A 26,551-nucleotide genomic window follows, 5' to 3' on the forward strand; every position below is an offset into this window, starting at 1 on the left:
CTCATTTTCCCTTTCTTTTTAATTATTCTTACAGAAATCGCAGCATCGTGCTGATTGCAGTGGACATCATTTGACTCCACAGCTCAGCTCTAAAAGCAAAATCCTTCGAGCCCCCCTGCCCCCCAAGGCGCACGTGGGCCGCGCGTGCCCCACACGGGGCCGTGGAGAGCAGTGCACCCCTCTGCCCCTCACCCAAATCACCCCCAAACCCGCGTACCAGCGGGCTGTGCCAGCACTCACAGAAAAAGCCGAGGGACTTTTATTAACTACTCACCAGCCACACACAGGGAGGTCTAAGCCCTTCGCAGCCGAGCCCGGGAGCTGCTTCAGCGGCAGCCCCAGCTCCCCAGGGCAATCAGGGGAAACCCATCCCCGCCCCGGGAATTCCAGCGGCCCCGCCGTCCTCAGCCTTCTCCCTCCACCTTCGAGAGGACCTCCGCTCCCTGCGGCGTGATCACAACGGTGTGCTCAAACTGCGCCGATCTGAAACGCACGTTTGGCCGCCGTCAGCGGGGCAGGGGCGGCCGGCAGCGCCCGCCCAACGCACCCGCGGTGCCGGCGCTGGGATCCCGCTCGCGGGCGAAGCCGGGCACCTCTTGTTGTCCACCGAGACCGCCGTCCACTTGTCCTCCAGAATATGAAACTCCGGGGATCCTTCCATTATTATCGGCTCTGTAACATGAAAAAAAAAAAATGTTTTCCAAACTTAGTCGCACTCCTTCCCGAACTGGGAAGCAAGGAAGAAATGGAGGCGGCGGGGAAGCAGGAATCTGCAGCTCTCCCTCCTCGCCGGGCAGCTGTCTCGCAAAACTCAATTTTGAACTAAAGAGAAAGACGAACTATTAAGGTAGGAAATTGCCAGTTTGTATTTTTTTTAAGCTAGGAATTTTAATCAAGCCCTAATTAAGACCCCACGGATAATAACCGAAGCATCAACTACCCTTCTGAACAGCAGATAGTTTGAAATATTTTTTTTTTAAACAGGCTTAAAATGTTCATTAAATCAGCAAAACACCAATTTTCTGATCCCCCCCTAATTGCCGCGCCGTCGAGCTGCTCTCGCAGCACTGCCCTGATTGGCATTTAGCGCCTGCCCGGCCCGGGCCCGCCCGCCCCCAGCCCCCGGACCCGACGGCAGCTCTGTCACCGCTAAGCGACACGGGCAGCACCAGGTACCCCGGCGCCAGAGCAGCGCCTCGGTGACAGAATCAGAGCCCTCCGTTTCTGCGCAGCCCGTCCGGAGYGAGCTGGCCCGGGCTCTGCCTTATCCAAGTCCGCCTCGTTTAGTAAGGTTTATTTGGGGTCCTTCCTTTTGGAAATCTTAGCACTTGGCAGCTCACTCGTCCAATTATTCCCTCGCTGCAATTTACCGTGACGTTTTAATCTGCTTCCTACGGGCGTCGTGCAGCCACAGCCCCACAGCTGAACGGGAATTTCTTGAGCCTAATAAAGGCCCGGCCCGGGACTGCCTCGGGTGTTTTCTTAAAGCAAAACATGCCAGACAGGTACTGACCTATTGTGAATGCCATTCCCTCTTCCATTAACAAATCACTGTCATTGGCTGCAAAAGAAAATAAAAACATTCTTACAGTTGTGCAGAGAGCAGCTTTACTTTTTTTGTTTTGTTTTGCTTTGGTAACTGTACCCAGCACYTGGCTGCACCCCACTTTGCCCTGCAGCTGCCATGTTCAGGTGCCATCCCAGTGAAGAACACCCGGCTGTGCTTACCGTGGTGCCACACCTCGGGGTGCCCGTGGAAGTAGGAGCCGATGCCRTGGCCGATGAAGCTGGGGCACACACTGAAGCCGCCCTGCCGCGCCACAGAGCTGCGGGAGCAAGGAGGACACCATGAGGGAGCCCCCCAAACCTGTGTCCCCTGGCTCCTGCTGCCCCCACAGCCATGTCTCCACTCTGAAAGGAAGCAGCCATCAGGGCTGCCAGCGAGGGGCCATTGGTAGGGTTCAGAGTTAACRTGCCTGCAGAAGCGGCAGCGTATAGGTGAGCGCTGTGGGCTGGGCACAGCGGCAGCAGCTTGAACCTCTCCCTTTCGCAGGGCAACCTGCTGCAGCGCGGGGCAGCCCGCTCGCCACGCAGCTGCACAGTGTCCCCTTCCGAACACTGGCAGCTTTCAGTGCAGGAACATGCTGCCGCTCCAGACAGCTTGTCCGTGGGTGGGACTTTCCAGCTTGTTTGTCTAAAAGCAAGGCTGGCGCCCCAACCCTACAGACCTGTGCGTAGCTGCACCTTGCAAAGGTGCAAGAAAGTAAAGAAACTCCAAGAAAGGTGTCCGCTCCTCTCACAGAAATTAAAGCATCCTAAACCCCATGGGGAGGCTCTTATTCAGGTCCAAAGTGGCCTCGGATCGCTTAGATCACTGCACACAGTAATCCCTCTGCACGTGAGGCTTTACCGACCCTGTGGCGCTCGATTCGGTACCCGTGTGTCACAACTCGGGAATTTAATGCTGCTGCAATTGAAGTACATGGTGCTCTGCCACCAGGAACCGACACCGGAGAGCTGAGTTGGGTCAATGGTTAACAGTGCAGTGTTCAGACCTTAAGAGCCCGTTTTAACAGGATTTGTATATTAGCTTTTACCAACCCATCACTCTGGTGTAAAGACCCATCACATTTCTTTCATTAATTTTGGAGAAGAATGGAAATTTTAATTTAAGCTGTCCACAAACTTCTAATTACTGACAAAGAGGATGACTAATAGGGCTAGAAATTGGGCTTCATCTGGTTATACTCATGGTACAGYTTTATCTTCTGTACCAGTTATGAGGAAAAGTACAGTGCAAGTTTATACACTGAGGAATCCTACTAGAGACGAAAAAGCCTTTCCATAGCATGCGCTCCTCCTCATCCCGCCGGCTGGCAGGCTACTGCAGACCRAGGAGGAAGCACTGGACACGAAGCCGGGGAGCCTGGATACTCAGATGTGCACAAACCCAAAACGGGACATCACTTGTGACCAAAGCCAGAGCAACGCCAACAACGTTCCCCACACGTAAGCCACTTTCCACACGTGTCTCTCAAGAGCAATGGGAGAAGTCACATGTGCAGTGTGGGCCAAGTTGCCTTATTCTTGTCCTACAAGACTTTTGGCAAAAGCCAGCACAAGCCCAATGACCAGTTTTGCTTGTGCCGTAATACAGCGTCCTAGACCACCTAGAGAGCAGTCATTTTTTGAGGCGTCCTATTTTAATACACATATATAAAACATATATACAATATATATAATATATATATTCCCCCCCTCAAAGAAAGAAAAAATCTCCCACTGTGAGCAGACATGCAGCTTGGAGCTACTGTGCCAAGCGCCGGCGCTGGCTGCTCCATGTGGGCCCGGGAAGCTCTGTCGCTCGCCGCTCCGCTAGCGCACAGGAGCACGGTGGCAGCTGCTCCCTGGGCACCATCCGCAAGAGCGTGGGGCATAGACAGGACCTCGTTAAAACAGCATCCCCGCTCATCGGGTGGAAACAGCAGCAGTGCAGTTCAGTGCTGAACCCTGCCACTTCCTTGCTGAACAGCTTGAAAACAGCTCTTCTGGCATCAGGACCTCGCTGGTTACTGTCTGCGATCAAAATAGGGGAGCTTGGAGCTGACATGGCTTTGACATCTGCACTGACAGGCTCCATCGCCCCCCTCCCTCCCGCTCACCAGCGCCCGCACACGGAGATTGGGCATTCTTTACATAAAATGTAACGTGGCCAATGAACCTGAAATGACATACACAAAATCCGTGTGGAAAATAAGCTGCAGGTATGCAGTCCAGCTACATTCAATCTGGTTTTAATATCTGCACGTGCTTCGGAGGCACCTTGCGGTGAATTTCAAAGGGCAACTATAAGCATTAGAGTATTCCACAAACCCCAGTAAGCTCYGTCTCATCCATGCCAAGTCATAATAAAATTCACAGATTTCCTAAAAAATAAAACAAAAATGATAACCAAACAACAACAACAAAAAACGACTGCTAAACCTCGTGACTATTTGCAATTCTGTGATAGTAAATGAAGGTGRGGATGCTCATGGGGGAGAGTGTCCTTCTGATGAGAGTGAGGATGAGTGTTGGTCCTGGCCAGCCTCTCCAGCCTCCAGGATTCCCAGGCTGCGGAATATGGAAAAAAAAAAAMCCTGGACACCACAGAGCAATCTAGCATTTAGCACAGAGCATTTAGCATTTTTTGCRTGACGTTGGCTGCTTGCGGCTGACAGCAGCTCGACACCTCAGGGTTCGTGTGCGGCTCATGCCGCGGCAGYGCCGCTCCCAGCGGTGCCAGGCCGGCGCCATGCCAGGGCCAGGCTCCCGCTCGGGGCGCTGCTCCGCAGGCCGGAGGCGCCGGCAGCGCGAGGCCAGGCCGGGCACGGGGATGGCTGCAGGGGGAGCGTGCCCAGCGGGACAAGCCCCTYGTGCCGGGAAGCCCCTGGGGCTGGATGGAGCACACACAGCATGCCAGCCTTGGCGCTGCGGYGCCCAGCTCTAGGCTCTGCATCTGTGTCTTTCCTGCTTTATTTTGAGCCAGCCCCTGATGCCGGTGCTTTCTCCTCATGGCAGGTCGGATGCAGCACTGCAAGCCCTCAGCCCTGAAGCAAAGCGAGATAAGTCCCGCAGCACTGTGCGGTCAGGACACACCACAGCACACAACGTAACACAACGCCACGGCGTGCAACGTAACGTAAGGCCACGGCCCAGGCGAGCACGCGGGATGGCGCTGGGGCCGCGTAGGCTGGGCTGAAGGCACCAGCGAAGCAGCTCCTAGTGATGGACCTTCTCCCTCACTTCCAGCTTCTCTGCCCCCACATGAAAACTTTCTCAGGGATGGTTGCAAAGAGCGTTGGGACACAAATGGCCAGAGATGCTGCACGAGTTGGACTAARATGTGTGAGAGGCAGAGAAAAGGCTTGGGAAGCAGGAGGAGAGACAATAGGGCTCTGAGGAGGCCGCTTGCTCGGGGATCTCAAAGAAGGCACCATCCGCTTATGTAAACGTGACCACATCCTCATAAATACTGGCACCAAAAAGGATTGCTGAATGGCACTTTGTTTCCCTTTAACTTCTGAAAACAGTGTGAAACTACCCTAGATATGCTCACAATAAAAATATTTGTTCTGAATGCTACTGTATCACCTAATTTGAGAAATTTGAAAATTCTCTTGGGAAAGTACTTTTCCCTTAAATAGTAATCTTAGACTGACGGAATGCACAAGTTCAGGGATTCCCTACAATGACAATAAACACTGAGGTATAATTAGTAATATTTTAGAAAGCCAACAATTGTTTTTTGAAAGAAAGGTACGTTTTAGTTTCAAASTGGAACACAAATTACTGTATTTTTCTTATAATAGTGCTGAACTTTTATTTGAGGTTCTCTGTTTCTGAAAGCAGACATGATGGATTGAAATAAAAGATAATTTATTGCAATGCTTACTTTAAAGTGCAGAGAGAAGCAGTGTAATTGTAATTTACAGTAGCTGTCAAGGAAAATCTATCACAGATGACATTAAAATGACTTATTTTGCCTGAGCCACTTATTGTTTAAATGTGCATAATCTGATAGAAACAGATTTTTTAAATCTGCTTTATATTGTTCTAAATTAATATCAAAACATATACTTATGASTTAAACATTTTAAACCATTTATTAATACTTTCACCACTACATTTTTTTCCTTAGGAGGTGGAAATTGACTTATTCAACAATATTAYATATATTTTTAGCTCTATATACCGACAACACTTTCACATATCTAAACTGGTTGCCTAAAAAGAAGATTTCAAACTAGACTTGTTTCTATGAAAGAGAAATGTCATAAATGGTAAAAGAAAATAGACCACAGGGCCCAACTCTGTTTCTGAYGGAGCTGACCCACAGTTTTGCCATCCTCTCCAGTAAGAATAGGTCAGGAAAGATTCAAAAAATAATTTATAAGCAAATTAAYTCAAGAAATTGCACATTTCTTATTTGCAATTTCTACCTGATGGCAAGAAGGAGCTGCTGCCCACCAAATACTCAATGCCAGACACCAAGCTTCCAGAACAAAGAATACGTTACAATACTGCATGCAAACTTACCTCTGTGGTCTATTTATAGCCACATCTATTACAGAAAAGCAAATCAAATATCCTGATTGTGAAATCTAAGATTGTTTACATTAATTGCTTGAGGACCTATATAGAAAATATTGATGAAAGAGGTCTAGGCACATTTCCATTCTGATGTGTCTAAATGTTTTAAGGTTGTAAGTGTCTCTTCCCAGGTATTTATATTATGATACTTAACATTTTGCTGTACATATACRTGTATGTATGTATCTATGTCTGTATATACGCACAGAAATGCAGCATGACAACTAATCAGAAACCCCGGGCTTCAATGGGCCAAGCTACTCATTCAGCAGAGGCGGCAGCAAAGTCGTTCCAAACAAATCAGCACATTTAGATAGGCTACATGACAAAATCTGGGGAAAGAAAGTTAATGACCGGGTCTTTCCTGTACAGTTCTCAACAGCTACTAGTTCTGATTAAATCTGCTTTTCAAAGAGGGCGCTGAATATATATTTACACTTTGCAAGTAAACTGACCTCCATAACAACATAGCAAAAAATCCAATGTCACTTTGAATTCTCTTCTTTTTCTCCACCCTCCTTTTTTTCTTCTTTTTTCTTTCTTTTTTTTTTCTTTTCTTTCTTTTTCTTTTTCTTTTTTTTTTAAATACAGCCAGAATTAATGTAGTGAATCTGTAATGAAATGCATTATCCTGCATGGAGATTTATCAGATTTTCTGACTGAATGCCGTGCTTTGCTAGCACTAGCTGGAGTTCACCTGCATGTTGGTGTGGCGTGTGGCTCTTTTTTGTAAAGAGTTAAGTTGAACACAAAAAAAGGGAACAAAGGTCAGCACCCAGCCGCCACTTGAATGTGAGATTTTTCTTTTTATTCCCCTTGATGTATACTAGGCTCTGTGTTATTAGTCTTAATGATGGAAAATTGTAGTGTTGATACAAATCTTTTTTTCAAAGTAGTAGGCGGGAGCTCCATTTGTTAGTAAGTTTTTTTGTGACTAAAAGCCATGGACAGTACATTTATGTAGCAGTAAAAGGCCTAGATGCTCTTTCCATAGCAGAGCTAATTATTCCTACTGTGACCTTACTGATCTACCCTGTTCCTAGTACATCTCATCTGCACGCCTGTTCCTCTGTGTAGATGGTGTCAGAGAATATGAAAAACCCTATAATGAAACCATTTTCATGATGGAGAAAGGCTACTGGAGTTGCACTTGCTACAAAGAGGCTCAATTATATGAGTAATTGTGATAATTTTCTACATTCATAGCCTTCAATGGGGAAAAAAGAATGAGAGCCACAAAGGAAAATTACTTTAACAAGAAAGTACAGAGAGTAAAAATGGAAGAAGAGACAAAAAAGGGGAAAAAAAACAGAAAAAAAAAAGTTTAAAAAATAGATCTGGAGGGAGGAATAGCAAGACAGGGAGAACAACAGAAATGCTCAAAAAGCCTATGTGCAGCTGTGTTGCACAATTAAATTGAATTTTTTTTTTCTGCAGTTGATGAATGTGACTACTGCAAATGTGCCTCTGTAGTTAGCTATCATTTGTTGTTCCGTGACAGGAAAAGGATAATTACCTCTCAGAGAGAATCAAAGGCTGACATGCCCTTTAGACACAGCCATGAATGCAGAGCTCGCTCGAATGCTTGAATAAGAATCCAGTGTTCTGTGCCCCCTTCTACTCAAGAATAAATTTTGTTAAAATGCAAGAGCACCACCAGTAAATTTGTTGAACCCTAGGTGTTCAAAAATATGAGGTGCATCTATCGACTCATCCCATTTGCAAAAATAAAACTACATTTTGAATTCGCTTCTATTATATTCATGGACAGTAAGATAGTGAGATATGCATTAAATTTCTTTTCCCAGTAGGGGTCTGATTCAACATTTCCTATGAAAGAACAGAAAGACACTATCCTTTTTCTCCAGGCTAGTTAGCCTATAATTTAAAACTGTCAAAAACACAATTTTATACAAAGTCTTCAATAAAAGCTTCTCAGATATAACCCAAAGAGGTTTTACTAAAGTTTGATTCAGACTCTGTTACAATATTTTTAAAGCTATAAATACATCTAACAGATATTTTGTCGTTCTCTTTTCTCCTTAAAGTATTTGAAGATTTACAAAGAAAAAAAAAAGCAGAAACCTTTCAAGGTGAGTAAGTCTTGTAGCTTTTAAGTAATCAGAAGGCATTGAGTAGTATGTGGGGTCCATTAATAGTCCAGTGAAGTATTRCTTAATGAAATGTATATGATTTCTTTTTTCTTTTTTTTTTTGCAAATATTTAAAAATAATCTAGAAGTGCTTTCAAGAAATTAAGTCATATTTTTATTCAAATTCACAAGAGTCACAACTGCATTTCTACAAAGGCTAGAACAAATGCAATATAAATCTTAATGTGAGCTTTCTGTTTTTTTTCCCTATGACATCAATATGTGCAGTCCTTTGTAAGATAAGAAGCCTGAGTTAGATTTTTTTTTACTTATAAAAAACAAAAAACAAAGACTTATTTATATTGACTAATTCCTTTGTAACATTAGTTATCGCCACACAATGAAACAATGGCTTCAAGGCTTCTTACACTGTCGCACAGATACGGCACAGCTTCAACAGCTTCATGTAAAAATAAATAATAAACAAAAGACCACTGCAAATTACATCTGCTAACATAAACCTGCCTTATGAATACCTCTGACTTTCTATGGTTATCTTTCCTGACCCCAGTGTAATTCACTTAAAAAAAGAAAAAAAAAAAATCTCTCTTACCCAAGGAACAACATTATAGCTTGGCAGTTCACATACTGATATCAGACTGAAATGATGGTTTTGAATCATAAAACATGTCATCAGCTTTATACCAAACCACCAATAACCTTTGTGCCACTTGCCAGCCCKCCCTTTACTTGTCACTGTCGGGCTTACCTGATTGTGTTCCCAATTACGGCGAAGGCAGCCCCCGGGCCGCAGGCTGCAATTGCTGCATCTCGACAGTTCCTGGCAACCTCCACTAACTTTTGCCCAGATTGATCCACATTGCCCACCAAAAAGGTTTCCGAAGTGTCACCATGGTAGCCATTGTAATACACCTAAACGCATGCAGAAATGTAAAGACATTCGCTTGGTTTGCATTCAGAAACGGAGCTTCTCCATAATTAAACTCATTCTTTCTAGGAACGATATATATATATATATACACATATATATTTATATATATGTGTATATATATATATATAATTATTCCCACACATGTTGTAACCGGCAGACTGCTGGGAAGCTTTGCTTGCTAGAATGAGATGGGAAAAGCAGAAGATTAGGGAATACCTGGGAAACGCCCTTTGGGTACAAACTCTTAATAAATAAATAAATGAACAAATAAATAAATAAAAACAGGGGTTATGAGAGGGCTGTGAGGTGCACCGGGTGGCCTGGTGCCCATCCGCGGGGCGTCRCGGCGCTGCCGGGCACGCAGTCCGTGCGGAGCGGGGTGCAGAGCCAGCCTGAGCTCGGGGCCGCGTTCCTCCTCCTCCTCCCTCACTCTCCTGCAAACGGCAACTCTGCCTTAGTGATGGATTTTAGGTTGAATCTCTAGCCGTATTTTTTAAAGGGCATAAAGTACTGCTCTGATCACTGCGAAGGTTCATGCACTGAAAACATAGCACCTGGCTGAATTAATCAGGTAGGATTTTTTATTTGTTTGTTTGGTGTTTTCCTAGATACCAAATTCTCCTCAAATCCCTTCTCCACTCAGAAAGCCTGTGCTCTGCCCTATGGAACTACGGAGTTCTGCAATGCTGAATTAAAAGAGATTTTGCAGTTCTGGTGATGTGGCCAGTCACATACGTGTAAGACAGAGTCGAATTTCCTTGTGGAAAAACAAATCATAATGGTGCACGGTTTTGATCTTCCGCATGTTTTTCCCCTCAAACAGCAGGTAACTATYCTCTAGGACAAGAGACTCACACAAGTCTCTTGTGTGACAAGGACAAGGCTTGAAGCACCCGCTGAACTTTTGCTACTTGCGAGCTTTGGGTAAAGATTCTGGTCAACTCCAAAATAATAATAAAAAAGGCTACAGACTGTTTACTCCAACATTGGGTTTGTATTCGGATACAGATCTAAAGCAAATGCAGGCAGTTACAGTGAGCCGTGTTTTGATGAAAGCTGGATGTCAATAAGGGCCCAACTGTGTTGTCCCTGGCTCTGGGGCGAGCGGCTGCCTCTGTCCTACACCCTTCCCTGCCAGTCAGAAGTGCCCCCAAYGTCATTTCATCGTTTCATGCCAGTTGGGCAGATCTTGTGCCAGCTAGGTCACATGTGAGCTGAAATATTTATTTTTTAGCTCTAACAAATGCAAAACTGCAAAATAAACAAGCCTGAAAAAAATGAAGAGCAACTTAAAACACAGTAGAATTTAAAATAATTAATTTACTCTGCTCATCTACTGCAATCACATATTTTTGACCTTAAAAACTGCAACAATAGTAAACTATAGTTTTATTTTATTAATGCCAGAGGAACTATAACACACTGATTCCTTAAAAGTCAATGAAAAAGTCAACTTGTATGAAATGCTACCTGGTAATGACTGTCTGGAAATTGTACCGCGCTGTGAATTCAGTGATGCATAATGCTTTTGTTTCTACGCTTAAATACATTTTAAAAGGCTTCATGATTCAAGCCAATAAAACATCTATTTCATCTATGAAATTCTACCATGTTAATTGTGCAAAAATAGATTTGTTTTCTTCAAATAATTTGTAGTGGGAAGTGTTTACACTTAATAACTAGAATATTATTCAATCTTTTTATAGACCCTATACAACATTATAAATAATTTGTTGCAGAACATTTCCTTTGATTTTTATTCTGTCCACCTGTGAAATGTCCCTGTTTTTCTCATTAAATATAAACTAAGAGATCAATTAGCAACACTGCAAAGATATTTTTCCCTCAGATACTTCGGAGCTGAACAACTACAAAAAACAACACACTTTTCAAAGCTAAAGAAAGGCTCTTAGCAAATATAATCAGCAATTCCTGCTCTTGCAGGAAGCTTCAAGTTCATGGGCATTGAAGATTTACTTTATTTTATGAAATTAATCAGAAAACAACTCAGAATATATTTTGAAAAGACCACTAACATTTATTCAGACATTATTTGTAATGCAGAGCAAATAAGGTGCACATGCCATATTAATGTAAAAATGTTCAGCTCACAATGGCAAATATCTGTAATATCAATCTAAACATTTTTTTTTTGTTTATTATATTGCCAGATAAAACAAAAAGAAATCAGATGTTAAAACCCTATCTGCTGCAAACTGATATAATCTAGTAAAAAGAGCAAAGCTATACCAGTTTGCCAAAGTAAATATTTAGGCCAAAATACATTTAAAAATTCTGGATAACACCATGTAAATCTGATAGGACAGACATATGCGATTAAAAAGTATAAAGACAGAAGAATTTAATATGTTAAAAAAAAACCCAAAACAACCAGTGCTGGATCACACATGTGTGTGCAGCGGGGAAAGGGTCACTGACCCTGATTTTAATGCAAAAAAGTACTTAAAGAAGCCTGAATTCCATGGTGAGAGGTGGGGGCCCACTGGAGATTTCTTCACTTCTGTCAGTATGAAATTTGGCCCATGGAAAAGAGTATCAAGTTATCAAGAGGTTCTTTAATGATTAAGAAAGCTTGTTCTTAAGAAATGCTACCCTCTTGTATGTCACATATTACTGCAAGCTAACGGTAGGATTCAAAGGACATTTGGGTTCGTGATAGAAATAAATGGCAAGCACTTTGGGAAAATAAACACATTCACTGTAAAAAGAGAAAAGCTTCTGCAAGGCACGATTAATTGTTGTTTTCCAAATGAAATTAGAATTAGGCTCCCCATTCCCAGATTTTCTTTTTCCTCAAGAAAATCCAGCCGGCCTTTATTTAAATAACTATAATTGACCTTCCTGTGGAAATATTAAGCCTCCACTCCAGCACACTATTTCTGTTTCCACGTAAAGGGTTCATGGCTTTTATACCAGAAATGGAACACAACACTACCTTCAGGGATTTTAATAAATGTAGGGAACACTGCTAGCAAAAGAGTTGCTGTCCAAATAGACTGACATACACAGGCCAATGTAGCCTCTAATGACAGAGTAAGATAATGACAGGCCCCACTCAAAATCAGCAGGAAGAGGAAGATCAATCTTGGCAGAGTGAAGGAAAAATGCTGGCTTTCTTCATGTTAGCTCATCTCATACATATCTATCTTCAGCTGCTGCCCAGTACTGTGGTGCTCTGCATTAACTACACAGTGGATCAATAACAATTACACCTTCTCAAAAACATGACACATAGCAGGATTGGGTTGACATTTCACTTAGGCCAACATTGATCTCAGTGCATCTGATTCCAGTCCTAAATTCAAGTCAGGCCTGGGTCTAGCTGGAATAAACACATAGTTAAAAACAAAAAAGGAAACCAGCTGCTTGTGCCTTGGCTTAGAAGTAAACAGCACATCCATCTGCACGCTCCACATTTTCAATCTACTATTCTTCCTGTTGCTACTAGTGATTCTAAAGTTGATCAAAGACTATTTTTTATATGAATTACTCACCGTGACATCAATGTTGATAATATCTCCATCCTGAAGAGGTCGACTGAAACATAAACAGAAAAAAAAAATGGTGACAGACAGTTCCCAACAAAGGGAATATAAGAATAAACACCTAATGACACATACATAAAAAATCAGGGGGTAGATGTTTTGTGACGGAGGAAGGCAGAAGCAAACAGAATAACCATTTTTAATCTTCAGCTCTTACTACTTAGAGAACAAGTGTAGCTGAATATAAAATAATGAGAAACAGCCAGTAGAAAAACATATCAACACCTGAAAAATCTACCATTATATTTATTCTTTTTCTCTCACTGGGGTTCATATTTTACTTCGTGAATAGCTGAATGTATTGCAAATAATAAATTCAAATATATTTATTCCTTAACCTATACTTGTGCTGAGGAAATAAAAATCAGAATTCTCCTCTGTATATTTTTCAGATAGTAAACTCTAAAGGCATTATCCTACGTCCTTTTAAGCAACTGAACAAACAGGATAATATTTTTATCTCTCTAATTTACATACATTCCTGTAACATCTATTAGCACTGTATTGTAAGATGACATACGTCTGCAATAGCTTTACCTATGACATTTAGGCAAGCTGAAATTTGTTCAATATTAAACAGCAATTTATTAATTTCAGCTTAACGTTTTAGTTTCCGGCAGTAAAATACATATTATTAGGGAAATACCTGTCAGGAATACCATGACATACCACGTTGTTTACAGAAGTACAGACAGATTTTGGAAACCCTCCGTAGCCCAGAGGGGAAGGATAGGCATTCTGTCTGATTATTTCATGATGAACAATGGAATCTATTTCTTCAGTTGTCATGCCAACCTAAAATATCAAATATAAAATTCTGTTATAAAAGCCACAATAGTTTCTTATATTTACCGAATGAGATTGTAACCAAGTGTTTCAATGAAATCTTGCATGTTTTAAATATGCTGTTTTGATACAAAACACTAAACTGGCTCATATACCTTACTGATACATTGGACTATTGTTTAAAGAGAAAAAGGGTTTAAAGCAAGCATGCAGTAGAAAAGGGCACTCAGAGGCTCCAAGAAAATCTAAAATACTGTGTACWTACTTCCCCTTTCTTTTTCCATGTTTGCTTTCTCAAAGACACCAATTTACTATGGCATCTTGTTTCACTAGCTGCTATAGAAATTTCTGGTTTTAGCATTTCCAGTCTTTTACAGCACAACATTACTTTTCCTTCTTATTTGTAAAATAAAATAACTTATTTCTTACATATCACTATACATTTCTGAATTTTTTGAAATTGTTCACCAATAATTTTTAAAGGTATTTTATAAAAGGTTTAAATATTTGGGTTCATATCTTGAAGAWATTTTACTTAAAAGCTGCCACAACCTGGACCAACACAGTGAATCTACATGCATTTATTTATAGTTTTAAAAAAAGGTTTTTTTTATGCTCAACATTTTCTAGATTTGTCTTTTTCTTTCAATTTTATACAAAGAAAAACATCTCATGAATCATTTGCCATTTTTTGATTATCAATGGAGTGGAAAATGCACATGCTTAACATAACATTCTTCTAGCTTTGCTTCTGGATCGACTCTGAAATGGTTAGAGCTGAAATTTGAAATTTGGTAGTGAAACCTCCCTCATTGAGAAGAAGTGCCTTTGAGGGTTCCTGTGCAAATTGGTTTTGATTTGAACGAGTTTTGAGCCTTTGAAAATCATACTTTGTGCACATAAACTACAGTGGTTATGATTTCTGAGGACTTTTTAGTCACGTTTRGAATATAGGTAGGCTGTGGTACAGAAGGCATACCTCACCATATAACAAAATATTCAGTGATCATGCATAGTGAGTAAAACTGAGTGCATGTTCCTCTCGTGCTGAGGATAAAACTAGGTCTGTCAGATCCACTTGCACCTTGTTCAGCCAATTGGACACAGCATGATGTAAGTCCAGTGGGTGGCAAAACAGCAGCATCAGAAACACACGCTTCCCAAACACTGTCCCTCAGCTTCCACACATTAAAGAAGCACCACGGTTATACTGGGAGTTTTTCCTGGCATCACACACTGCGTGGGCAAGCGCAGCATGTGAGTCTGGTCCAGGCACGCAACGAGGAGTGCTGGACAGATGGGTTTTTGGGATAAAGAATGCAGTCTTCCTTAGGAGAAGAGACTGTAAGAGCTTGGTTTGGTTAGTCTGGCACAGCTCTATTACTATGTGGAAGGGAAAGATTCAAGGAAAAGCAGGTATCTGTTCAATTAAAAAGCAGCGCTGGTGCAAGAACAGAGGGATAAAGGCAGTTTTAGGGCAGAACATGGGCAGTTTTAGGTCAGAAACTGGAAGATGTGCCCTGTTGACAAGAGAAGGCTTTTGGACACCCTTATGGAACCATGTTGGCCAAATATTCACGCACTGCTTGCACAGGACAAGCTCCTGCTCTGCAGCACCTGCACTTAGCACCTCTGCTTTTCCCTTTGGCTGATGCTCCGAACACARGATCTGTCCTGGAAAAACTGCTCTCGTGCATAACCCATACACACTCTGGGTACAGGTCCTGCTCCTTCAATGTCCCCAGTTCTACACATATACATCCTTAGCTTTACATGAGTGAGTAATCTTACTGTACTGGGAATTAATTACGTATGAAAAAATTACATGTTCCTGAGCATTTGTAAGATTAAAGCCTCAGGCAGTTTTGTCAGTGGCCACCCCAATTCCAGAATTAAGCCTCTGGGAGATGATAACTGAAGGAAAAAGGCACAGTAAACCAATAATTTTTCCCCTTTTAAGGCAATGGCATCGACATACAGTTCCCATCTATCTCTGCATCTCATAGCTATTCAACCCATTTTGCCCTATTCAGTACGCTATTACATGAAATATCAAGGCAAGGCTAGAAAAGTACTCCTTCATCTGCAAAAATGTATAGCAGGCTCCTCCCAGTACCTTTTCACATGGGAGGGAACCCCAAAAAGCACAGTGTAGAAGCATTACTGGAAACCATGAGGCTTCATTATCAATGCACTCTGAAAAATTGTATAGAATTTGGCAGCTGTTTTTTTCAACAGTGAATCTCAACCTTGCAGTGTTCCAGCCCACGTGAGACACCGGGAGGAGAAGGATGGAGGGGAAGCAGACCAGCCCTTTGGAATGGCAGACACACGCAGCAGAAAAGCAGAGAGCATGAGGAAGATTTGCCATGAAAAAATATATCACGGGCCTTAGGAGCAACTTGTGGGATTTGGCAGGATCCAAAGAGAGAGAGAGGCTACAGATGGAGAGAGGTCACCCCTGAAGCAATGACTGACTGGAATTAAGCATTTCATGGGTCTAAAAGGCAGACATAATCAAACAAACATACTGTGGACCAAATCAAAAGTTACTAAATCCCTCTGGTTTTGTATCTAACTTAAAAGAAAGTTGGATTAAAGGAAAGTTTAAGGAAAAAAAAAGTGGAAAGAAAACCTTCCCAAACTTCTGAAAGCAAAAAAGACATCCAAGTAGTTATGGGACTTATGTAATTGTTACCTTTAAGCCCTTTCCAGCCAGTAGCAGGATACGACGGGCCAACTGACAAGCTTGACGAAGCCCTTGAATCTGATCTTCATTCTTAATTTCTATGTCGTCTCCCCAGGCTGGTACAATGCCTGTCGTCACATAGTCTGGCCTCTTTATGTGCTTGGAGAAAAAGGATCGAAAATGAAGATCAGAAAACTGAGTATGACAATGGGATCATTTTCTCAGATACTGCCTCCTGCTCCATGGCAGCTTGCCCTTTGTGTCCTGCCATCGACCTTCCTAAGCCATCAGGGCAAACCCTCAAGGCTGCCTCAGTGTTTCTTCCACTGCCCTTTTGAACTTAACGTTGCCTGTTATACTGACTTGCAGAGTCTGTTAACCTTCCTGTGCCGAAATCCTGGGCTCTGCTGCAGACTTTCAGCACAAAAAGTTTTAAGTTTTAGAACTCTGAGAGCAAGATTTAAAAAATTCCTTTTCTTCTGGAAAGGATGGCATTTCTTTCACAAAAGTTATCTAAACACCTTAACTGAATGGACAAACATACAGAATTAGGCTAAAAAATAAGTCTGATGAAACAGTTTCTTGAGCAAATTCATTTTTTTTTTTTAAATACCAAGAACCTCAGGATTTAATTTAATTTAGGATTTTTACTTATTAATCTAGATAATATGCTCCACTTACAGTACTATGGCATGACCCAGTACAATGGCAAGACCAATTTACCCTGTGACAATTTTTTCTTTTTTTCCCTCCTTTCTTTCCTCCCCAAAATTTCTCAGCCTTCATATGTCAGTAAAGTCCCAGTTCTGATTTTTTTAAACCCACAATAATTTAAGTCCAGTGTGTAACAACAAAGTAACAGTAACAGCAGTCCCTTGCCCAAAGAGCGGCCCATACTTTGCAAGGATGCCAGGCTGCTTTACCAGCCACAGGGAAGAGTGACTGTGGCCATCCCAGTGGCTCCACAAACTGCTGAAAGATGTTGGCCACTGGCTTTCCAAGCGGCTGACCTGAGCTGGCCGAGCAGAACAAAATGGCCACTTGGGCTGGACACAACTAGCCCACATGGCAGCGAAGTGTAGGGGTGAAGAGCAGGGGCGTAATGATTAACTCCACATGAACATTGAAGACTGTTGTTATTTCTGATGGTATTCCATCACTTCTACTCTCATAAAAATGTATAACTGGCTCTTTGGTGAACTCATCCCCAGAATTTCAGATTTACATTTCATTCAAAATAACGGCACACAACCAAAACAGCATCCTGCTGCAATGCTTTGGCACTTAGATTGGAAGAAAATCATGTTTATCGGTTATTGAGCTATTGCTGACTTGTAAGAGCTGCTAGGGCAGAGGTGCAAAGCAGTGACCATACAAACGCCATGTGCAAAGCTTCACACCTTAGCAAGCCCCGGCAACTAGAAAGATCACTGTTTCACATGGTCAGAGCTGAAAACCTCTCTTGCTAGTGCTCCTACTCCAAAGACCAAATCCAGCAAGGTCCAAAGCCAAACCCATCACACGGAACGCTGAGCCAAACAGCAGGCAAGGACCATCCGCAGCACTCGCAGAGTCATCTGGGCTGGAAAGCACGTCAGGGAACTCAAGTGGCAGTACCTTGGGCACCGGGTGAGCAGGCGACACCGCAGCTGGCCGCACTACACTGTAAGCAGCACTTCTTCGGCCCCGGGAAAAGCAGCATCTTCCTTGCTGGTTGCCTGCCTGCCTGCACAGGCAGGTAAGCTTGCGCAGCAAAGGGAAAATCTGGTGGCAACCACGAATAGAACCTGCTAATAGATAGGTTAAAAATGGTGAGAAGGTTTTTACTAGCACATTGCAAACTGGGGAGCACACAGAAAGAAAGGCAGCGAGTGTAAGAGACCGTAGAAGGCCAGGCACTAACCAGGGGATGCTCAGGGAACTATAAAATCTCACATCATTAAAGCGAGAACTAACACGGAGAAACAATGAGAACAAAACACTCAGAGCAATATATTAAAGCTTTATAGGTCTATTTAGACCTATTTTGGTTCAATGTGTTAACAAATTGCGTGGGTAAATTCCTCAAATCTTAAAATGGAGCTGATGCTCCACCTGGGCCTGATTTGTAGCAATTTGGCTAGAAGTTGCATGGTTCAAGGCTTGGAGAAACAGTAAATAAGGGACAATAGCTAGGTATTTTGAGAGAAAAAAAAAAAAAAACAACAGTGTAGCATTTATATTTTGGACAATATTTTCATCTGTGCATCTGTTGAACTGGTCACACATTTGAGCACAGTCAAGTTACTGCTGCTCTGGTCTCTGGCAATAAGACATGGAGAAAGGGATTCAGTTCTTTATAATCTCTTGCCAATCAGAGGAACATAACAAACTTCAAGAGATCTTTCTAATCTTGCTCAAAGACAAGTGAAGGAATTAGCATTTATAATAAAATTATAAATCCATTTATTTCACACAAAAATTTAGGATAGTGCAGTTTACCAGAGTATTGACTATACAAATTTTGTTGCTGTGCAATGTTACTTTGCAGGAAAAAAGTGCATGCAGGCAAACATGTAAAAAAACAAATCTTTTGGGGCAAGTAACCAGTATAAATAGTTACTCTGTAGTTAAAAGGAACTGCTTTGACTTAAACAGAACTGAGTAAACATTTTGGAATCACAGAAAATAAGAAACTTGCCTACTGCATGCTTTTGGCTAGCACAAATAAAGATCTCTATAAAAAAATTGCTATTTAAAAAAAATCCTAAAAAAAAAATAAAGGAAAATCTTGTTTCTTCTCTGTCTTGCGGACTTTTACTTTATGGTACCCTCCTTTCTTTGGGATGCAGGAGCCCCCCTGCACGCACGCACACACACACACACACACACGCGCGCGTGTGCGCTCGCCCCTCGGGCCCAGCGGAGGCCTTGGCGCGGGGCAGCGCGGCACCTTTGCGGGTGCCCGGGCTGGCCCTGTGGGTGCCCTGCCCGGTGCCGCTCGACGGGCAATGGGGAGCCCCAGCACCGGGAATTGCGCAGCACCCGCGAGGCTGCGCAGGGCCGCCCTCAGCGCAGGCCAATTCCAGCTGCGCTTCCCGAGCGGTTAGCGGTGACGGAGCGAGAGGCCTGGTACATCCGCGTCCCTCGCTCCAGAGCGGAGCCCCTGTCTCCTGCCGCGCTCTAAATCTGTTCCTGGGGGTGGCCTCTGCGGCCCTCCCCTGCTTGCACGGGATGCCGGATGATTCCAAACAAAATTTTTACCTGAGTCCCCCCAAAGAGGCATAGGAAGTGTTGTCACGAGATAATGCGATAATGAGGTATTGTGGTCTGCTGTTAGTCTGCTAACTACTCATTATAAAGCAGACACACACAAAAATGTCTCCTGCTTGAACAGGTGAAGTGCGACAACCAAATAAATATCACTATAGCATGGTGTGACTCCTGAAATAAATCACGGGAATTATAAACATAGGATAACTAACCATTCATTTGAGAGAGAAAAAAATTACAAGAGAAAACATCCTCCTTTGAAGTAAAAATAAAAAAGCATTAAAATATAATGAAGTTACTGTTTTATAATGGAAATCTGGACTCTATGTCCACACTTCCTTCCTTAAGAATGTCTCTGTATCTTCTTTTATTTTTAAGCTCTCATATTCACAGCTAATTTGATATAGCAACATCATCAATCATCAAAGACAGGAAAAACTGGCTGTTTGCTTCGAGCCCTGGACAAGATACTGCCTCCTCAGCCCCTGCACCTACCCAGGCTTTTGTTACAGGCTTATTCCTACAACGCTGGAGCTCAAGCACATCCTTTACACTAGGCTTTCCAGCCTCTATATATGTATATTAACTACTGTAAAGTATTTCATAAATGCAGGGTTTATGTTGCTTCCAGCGGATCTGACATCCATCAGGGAGGGCTGAACCTGCAGCGTCGTAATGCCCAGAGCATCACAGCGAGGACCCAAAGTTGACCATGCTCAGGTTTCTTTTTCTCCCCCTCCCAGCAGTAAAGCTGTATCAGTTGCCATCAACAGCAGAATATTTATTATCAGCTGCAATAACGAGAATTATTGCCAGTGTTTCGGATATCCCAACAGCACCTAGCATGTCCCGAGCACGGGGAATTGCAGACAGTGCTCCCAAGCGAGTCACAGTGTGCAACGCAGACGCGGGCACGTGCTGCTGGATTCCTCAGCCTACCTTCTGCACTTCAATTTGCGTTAATAATATAAATATGCACCAGGAGCTTTTGTGAATTGCCAGATGAATTTATCTTTTATGGAAATTACATTTTCTTTTCTGTTAATCGATTCAGCAAGAGGCTGAACACAGAATTCAAGTATGATGATGGGTAGGAGCAGTTTAAGTGACTGATTTTGCAGCACAATGTGCCCTATATTTATTAGCCTTTTACTCTAGGTCTATTTTAATTGTTATCTGTTCATGCACGCGATACTATATAATGAAAAGCTCCCATTTCACTTACTGAGTAGGGAGTTTTTTTATGTGTATCTCTATTAATGACCCTTAATTAAGTTGATTTTAGTCATTTAAATGTGATTTTCCTCTGGTCAAGAAGTATTTTTAAAGGGAGATGTTGGAAATGAACTCTCACAGAAGCATTTCCCTAATGCTTCCTATTTAACACTTAAGAAACCTATCAGACACTTTTTCAATGAGCTGTGGAGCAGCAATAAAAAAAAAAGTGACAGTTGGCAATTCAACTTTTGGTATTTATTTATGAAAAGCTTCAAAATAGCAATTAATTAGGGAAATATTACTAAAGGATAGATTTCATTATCGTTCTGACACACAATAAATAAAGGGGTACATGTTAAAGAAGCCAAGAAATACAATGACCATATTTTAAATTAATTTAGTCAGTCATAGTACCTACAGAAGCACTGTAATGAAATTATTTAGGATTACCAGACTTAACATCCAACTGATTTAGAAGTAAAAACTGCTGTTGATAAATCTTAATATATCTAAACAACTTACAACCTCAAAATCAGTGTTCCGATGGCCCATTTTAAAACATATGATTTAAATGTCTTTTTAACTGAACAAAAAATGACTTTAGAGGGTTTTTGTAGTGTATATATAAAACACTTAAGATCAGTAATTTGGTTTGACAGGTGATTTAAAGTTATTAAATATTTTTTCTTCTTGTGCAAACTTCATTTTTTGAAACTTCAGACAAATACAGTTTAAAGTAAGGTATTAAAAATCAACATGGGTAATAATATATGGGCTCCAACCAGTTCAGCTAAGTAAGAACACACAGCTTTTTACTGTTAATTACCAAAAGTWCCCATTTGTCAACCTGAAGCAATGGCTGTGGTTCGACAGAGCTTTTCTTACAATTTTAAGTGTTTAATAAAACATAGACTTTGTAATGTCTGTGTCACAAAGGTGAATGTGAGCTTCAAAAATAGAATAGGAAACGTTAAAGCTTCTTTCCAACTCCGGGGAACCTGTGTAACAGAGGAGCAGCTCACATTTCACAAGCAATAACCTGTGCATTTGCTGAGAAAAAGGACAACATGGGGAAATGCCTCAGGCAGAAGTTGAAACTGATTGGGCAAAGTAGCAGGACAAGAGCCCTTGGAATTAAACAAAAGCAAATTCATTCTGTTGACAGATGTTGATTACATCAAAGCCACAAAAAAACTTTTTTCTTTCCTTTCCTTTTTTTTTCTTTTTTTTTGACAGCTAATACCCCTGCATTTTAGCTACATTAAGGATATAACATGTCTTAATCTACATAACCCAACATGCAATAATTCCTAAATTTGGCAAAAGTATATTGTAACGAGGTCTTAACGACAGGCTTCTCTAAACAAGAGTGTATTCACATGGTCATGGCTGCATACCCGTGCTGGTCACGCCATCATCAGCCCCTTACTTCCAGGGGTTAACTGCTCTGGCAGCCAAATAAAATACAGAGAGCGCTGTGTAATTATGGAGACAGTCAAAGGGCAGACTCTATTTTGAAATCTATTTGCACAGACAAGGTCTTCCAATTTCGCTTACAGGAAACAAGCTGGTAAAGGGACTCTCCTCCACTCCAGATGCTTTCCACACGTTTTTCCCACATCAGGAAACCGGGGACATGGACACCATGCAGCACTGCTTCCTGCATTACAGGACTGTGTCATTACAAGGAGAAGAGCAAACCCATGCTCGTGAGAAATGTTTCCTCCTAATTGCCCATATTAGAGAAAAGCAAAACCCACGAGGACTCCTGAAAATGTGACTAGCAGCAATTTGTAAACAGGACACAGCCACAGCTGTCATGATGGTACTAGGAAGGAGAAAACAGAAATGAAAGGGTAAAAACACTCTGGTTTTAATAGCATGATTGGGGAAATGAAATATTCATTGCTATGGATGTGACTTCACTTACAACAGCAACATATCGTTGAAAATCTCCTCAATAGCGTGCTTAAGATTACACCCAAATAAACCCCAATAAAGACCAGAATATTTCAAACATTATATTCAAACTGGCATTATTTTTAATTAAATTAAATAGAAAATAATGACAAAAAATAATTTATTTACTTAATGAAGGTAGTAAGAGGAATTCCTGTTGTCATTACCTTCATGAAAAGCGCCAATGAAGTTTCATGGTGACAACCACAGAAGTCAATGGCCAAATGCCACTGACTCCGACGCCACTGGGACTCTCAGCAACATGAAGAAAGTCAAATTTGGCCCAAAGGACCAGTTATGCTCCTTGCTAATTAAAATTTTGCATTTACTTCAGGGAGAGCAAAAGGTTTGCTGCATGCAAGTACAAGTAAGTACCTTAATAGGGTGCAGATTTTTAAACTATTTGAAACATATTTGCAATTGTCTGTGCTTATTACTACTTACTTTAGACCAGCACACTGTGCATGATGCTCATCTTCTGATTCCTTATTCATTCAAGCTATGGCCAACAAAATAGCTTCTCTGCAAGTCGGGAAACTGGGAAACCAGAGAGACCGAGCAGCTCCCCTATGTACAGGAAGGATGACAGCCTAAGGGTACTTCATCCCAATAATAACAACATTCAAGTAATAGTGCCCAGGTCATGACAAGCCGTGACCCTCCCCATAGCTCCTGCAGGAAGTTGGCTTGGTGCCACCTTTTGTCAGAAGCATTTGACAGTGCAACTTTAACAAAGAGAAAAGGAAAAATCTGATTTTACATCCTTAAAAAACCCTTCAACTGATTCCCTAGGCGCTTGTGTACGTATATGTTTACATGTACAGGAAATCCTGCCAAGACAGTATAAGAAATAAATTTATAGATGGAGTATCATTAAGTAGCACTCCGTCATTATACTGCAGAATTTAAGAAACACAGAACACAATCTAGCAATCTGAAGGATGTTAATGTTTATACCAAAGGAAATTAATTGTTTGTTACACAAAATGCCACTAGGCTATACATACTTGACTTGGAAAACCCTTCCTGCAACATGCTCATAAAGCACTTTGACAAAATACTTGCTCTCCGCATTTTGAGATGTCTGCAAGATTTAAGGTTAGGCATTCTCGCTACATTCCAAGAAAATAATGTAGTCTTCAATCCTAGCTCTATTTCTACTAAATTTTATTTCTCCAACAGAGTAATATAAATACAAAAGGAAAGTGTTGCCTAATGCAATATCACAGCAAAACGAAGCAAGTCACATATAAAATCCGAACGAAGCAAAATTAAGAGTTTCACACACAGTTACTATCAGGGGAATTCATGCTTCAAATCACAGCATCTGGCAAATTTCAGCTTCTCTGACTGGCAAAAATAACATTCTTCTTACGTTACCATGTTCTTATATTGAGTAAATTAATTCATCTTAAGCAGAATAAACTAGGAGAAACATGTATTTGTTCAGGTTTGCACATGTAAATACACCTTTCAAACATGCTGCATCTAAGGAGTTTTAAAACATCCAAGTAATTACTTTAGTTTGAAAGATCAGTCATTATATTCATCATTTTGATGTTGTAGGGAAGAAACTATTGTTGGAACAAGTGACTTATTAAAAAAGAGCAGTTGTTTCAGATTAAAATAATAAGCAATTCAAATAGTCCTTGCACACGTGCACGCGCACGCACACACACACACGCAGACAACAAATCTTGCTGTTAATATGCACCCACCCACAGCTTTAACATCCATTGAATCCTACTGGGATAAAATCCTTTCAGGTGCCCTACGAAACAACTGTTTTTCAGCTGGCATGTTTACATCCTGCATACATGACTACTACAGTATTAAATGTTACCAGCAGCGTGTTAAAAATAAAACCTACTTCAACATCTTAAATTGGGGGGGGGGGGAGGAGAGGGGGAGAGAAAAAAAGCCTGAATCTCTATGAAAATGTTTTAAACAGAAACCCTTTCAGAAGATAAAGCTATGAGCAAGTTTGGTAAAATAAGAGTAATTTTTGCATAGAAAATTTAGGAATGTTTTAAACATTGTATCAGCATTTGCTCTGTAACTGCCTTTTCCCTGTAGAAAAGACACGTCTTATGCCAGCTGCTCTTTTCCATACACCTGCAGCCAAACCTTTAAGGATACAAGAAGATTCCTGAATTGCAAGCCAGGCTTATCTCAAAAGGACAAAAGTAGACATTGTTAGCAATTTGAAGATGAATGTTTTCATAAATACTTACATTGCTACTCATTTGGTTAAAGAAAAAGAAAAAAAAAAGACAAAGACAGCTAGCAGACAAGCTCCTAGTCTCATCTAAAATTTTATTAATTACTCGTAATATTCCATAAGGAGCATCTAGAAGCACACAAAAGCTCAAGTTACAATAGGGTGGCAAGCTGTCTCGGGAAAGCGCGCAGGGTCCTTGGCTGGAGCCCGAGGTGCCAGGCTGGGGCACGCTGMCCGCAGAGCGGCTCCCGCGCCCTCGGGCCGACCCACGGCCCTGGAGGCTGCAGATGTTTCTGCAGGGCCGCGGCGGCAGCGCCAACAGCTCCTGCTCCCCGAGAAGATGCTCTGCACACAAAGCTGTTCCCGTCAAAAGCTTGAGGCTGGTGATTTGGAGCACCCTTAGTAAAGCATTTATTTTTATAACTGTCAGTCATTAGGGTGTCCTATCAATACATAACGCTTATTCATAAATAATGTGACATTTGGGGCACTGGAGGAATTATAATGACAGGATTACAGATCTAATTTGGAGGAGTATGATATAAGGTTTGGGAGGTTGTTTTATTTTCTTTAAGTATCTTTTCCTTATCTTCTTGCTTAATCTTTACAAAGATCCCTTTCTTATCAAAAAAAGTCCTTATTTATCAAACAGTGATACAGGAAGAACTTGTTTGCATTTTCTGAAGGACAAACATACATCACTTCTGACAAAAAAAAAAAAAAAAAAGGCACTCCATAAGAAATGCTCAATCACTGTCACTCATATGCACTAAAATATACATAAAGCAAAGCATGCGGTGTGAACTATATTAGATTCAAACTGAACACAGAATTACAACTATAACAAACCAAAAACAAATAATTACAAGTGACTCACAGGCCTATTTACACATGTCACAAAACTGCTGGAAAGGCAGGTAACCATAGAAACCTGACAGCCTAAATTCAGTATTTTAAAATTTGTATTTAGTTCAACGTGTTCAAAGTGATGTTTCTATTTGATGAAATTCACATCTTTAAAGGTTTCAGTTTTTACTTTGATACTTAAATAAATGCTTTAAATAATTTAATTTCTCAATTACTAATAATTCGCCTTTTTGATCTTATTTCATTCAAATAAAGATTGTAATTTATTCCTGCAATATAAAATGTCAATACATTTAAATGTGGCAAATTAATATTTCCAACATTTCTTTCACAACTGAAATTAAATAATGATACAAAATAAACACTCCTGAACCCAGTCCCTTATTATTAAATGTTTGCATAGACTTTTAGAAGCCACACCAAAAGAAAAGGATTACTCAAATTAGCTGCTATAGCTGAAATGCTAATACTCTTTTGAACTTATAGTTGTCTTTTGCTGACAATTACAATTTGCTCAGCTTAAAATCTAGTGCTGCTATTAGCACTAACAGCTCACGCTTTACCATATAATCCAAATGAGCCCAAATCCAAAATATCTTTGCAGTTCCTGTACAGTTTGGATGTTGGGCTCGCGGTATTTCACGCTGTGGACGAGCGGGGGCCGTGGGCTGACATGATTTAAATGGGTCAAGAGTATTTTCCTATTCGCATTAATCACCCAGACGGCCGCACACACGCAGGGAAGGCAGCCCGAGAGCTGCCAAGGAAACCGCCTTTCCCGCCGCCGCTTCCCGCGGCCCCATCGGCGCCCGGAGGG

General features: G+C 41.5%; 1 protein-coding gene across 1 annotated transcript; it reads right to left on the reverse strand.

Annotated features, from left to right (window-relative positions):
• Positions 1-404: 404 nt before the first annotated feature.
• METAP1D (methionyl aminopeptidase type 1D, mitochondrial) lies at positions 405-22,308 on the reverse strand. The gene is made up of 10 exons (XM_026033297.1): positions 22,245-22,308; positions 17,835-18,004; positions 16,227-16,376; positions 13,389-13,537; positions 12,692-12,734; positions 8,994-9,157; positions 1,729-1,826; positions 1,514-1,561; positions 594-672; positions 405-483 (listed from the first exon to the last, which is right to left on the reverse strand). The coding sequence occupies exons 1-10, from the start codon at positions 22,306-22,308 to the stop codon at positions 405-407; spliced, it is 1,044 nt and encodes a 347-aa protein (XP_025889082.1).
• Between the last annotated feature and the right edge of the window lie 4,243 nt (positions 22,309-26,551).

Source organism: Nothoprocta perdicaria, unplaced genomic scaffold (assembly GCF_003342845.1).
Source record: "Nothoprocta perdicaria isolate Ctin4 unplaced genomic scaffold, notPer1 scaffold_0, whole genome shotgun sequence".
Lineage (NCBI taxonomy): Eukaryota > Metazoa > Chordata > Aves > Tinamiformes > Tinamidae > Nothoprocta > Nothoprocta perdicaria.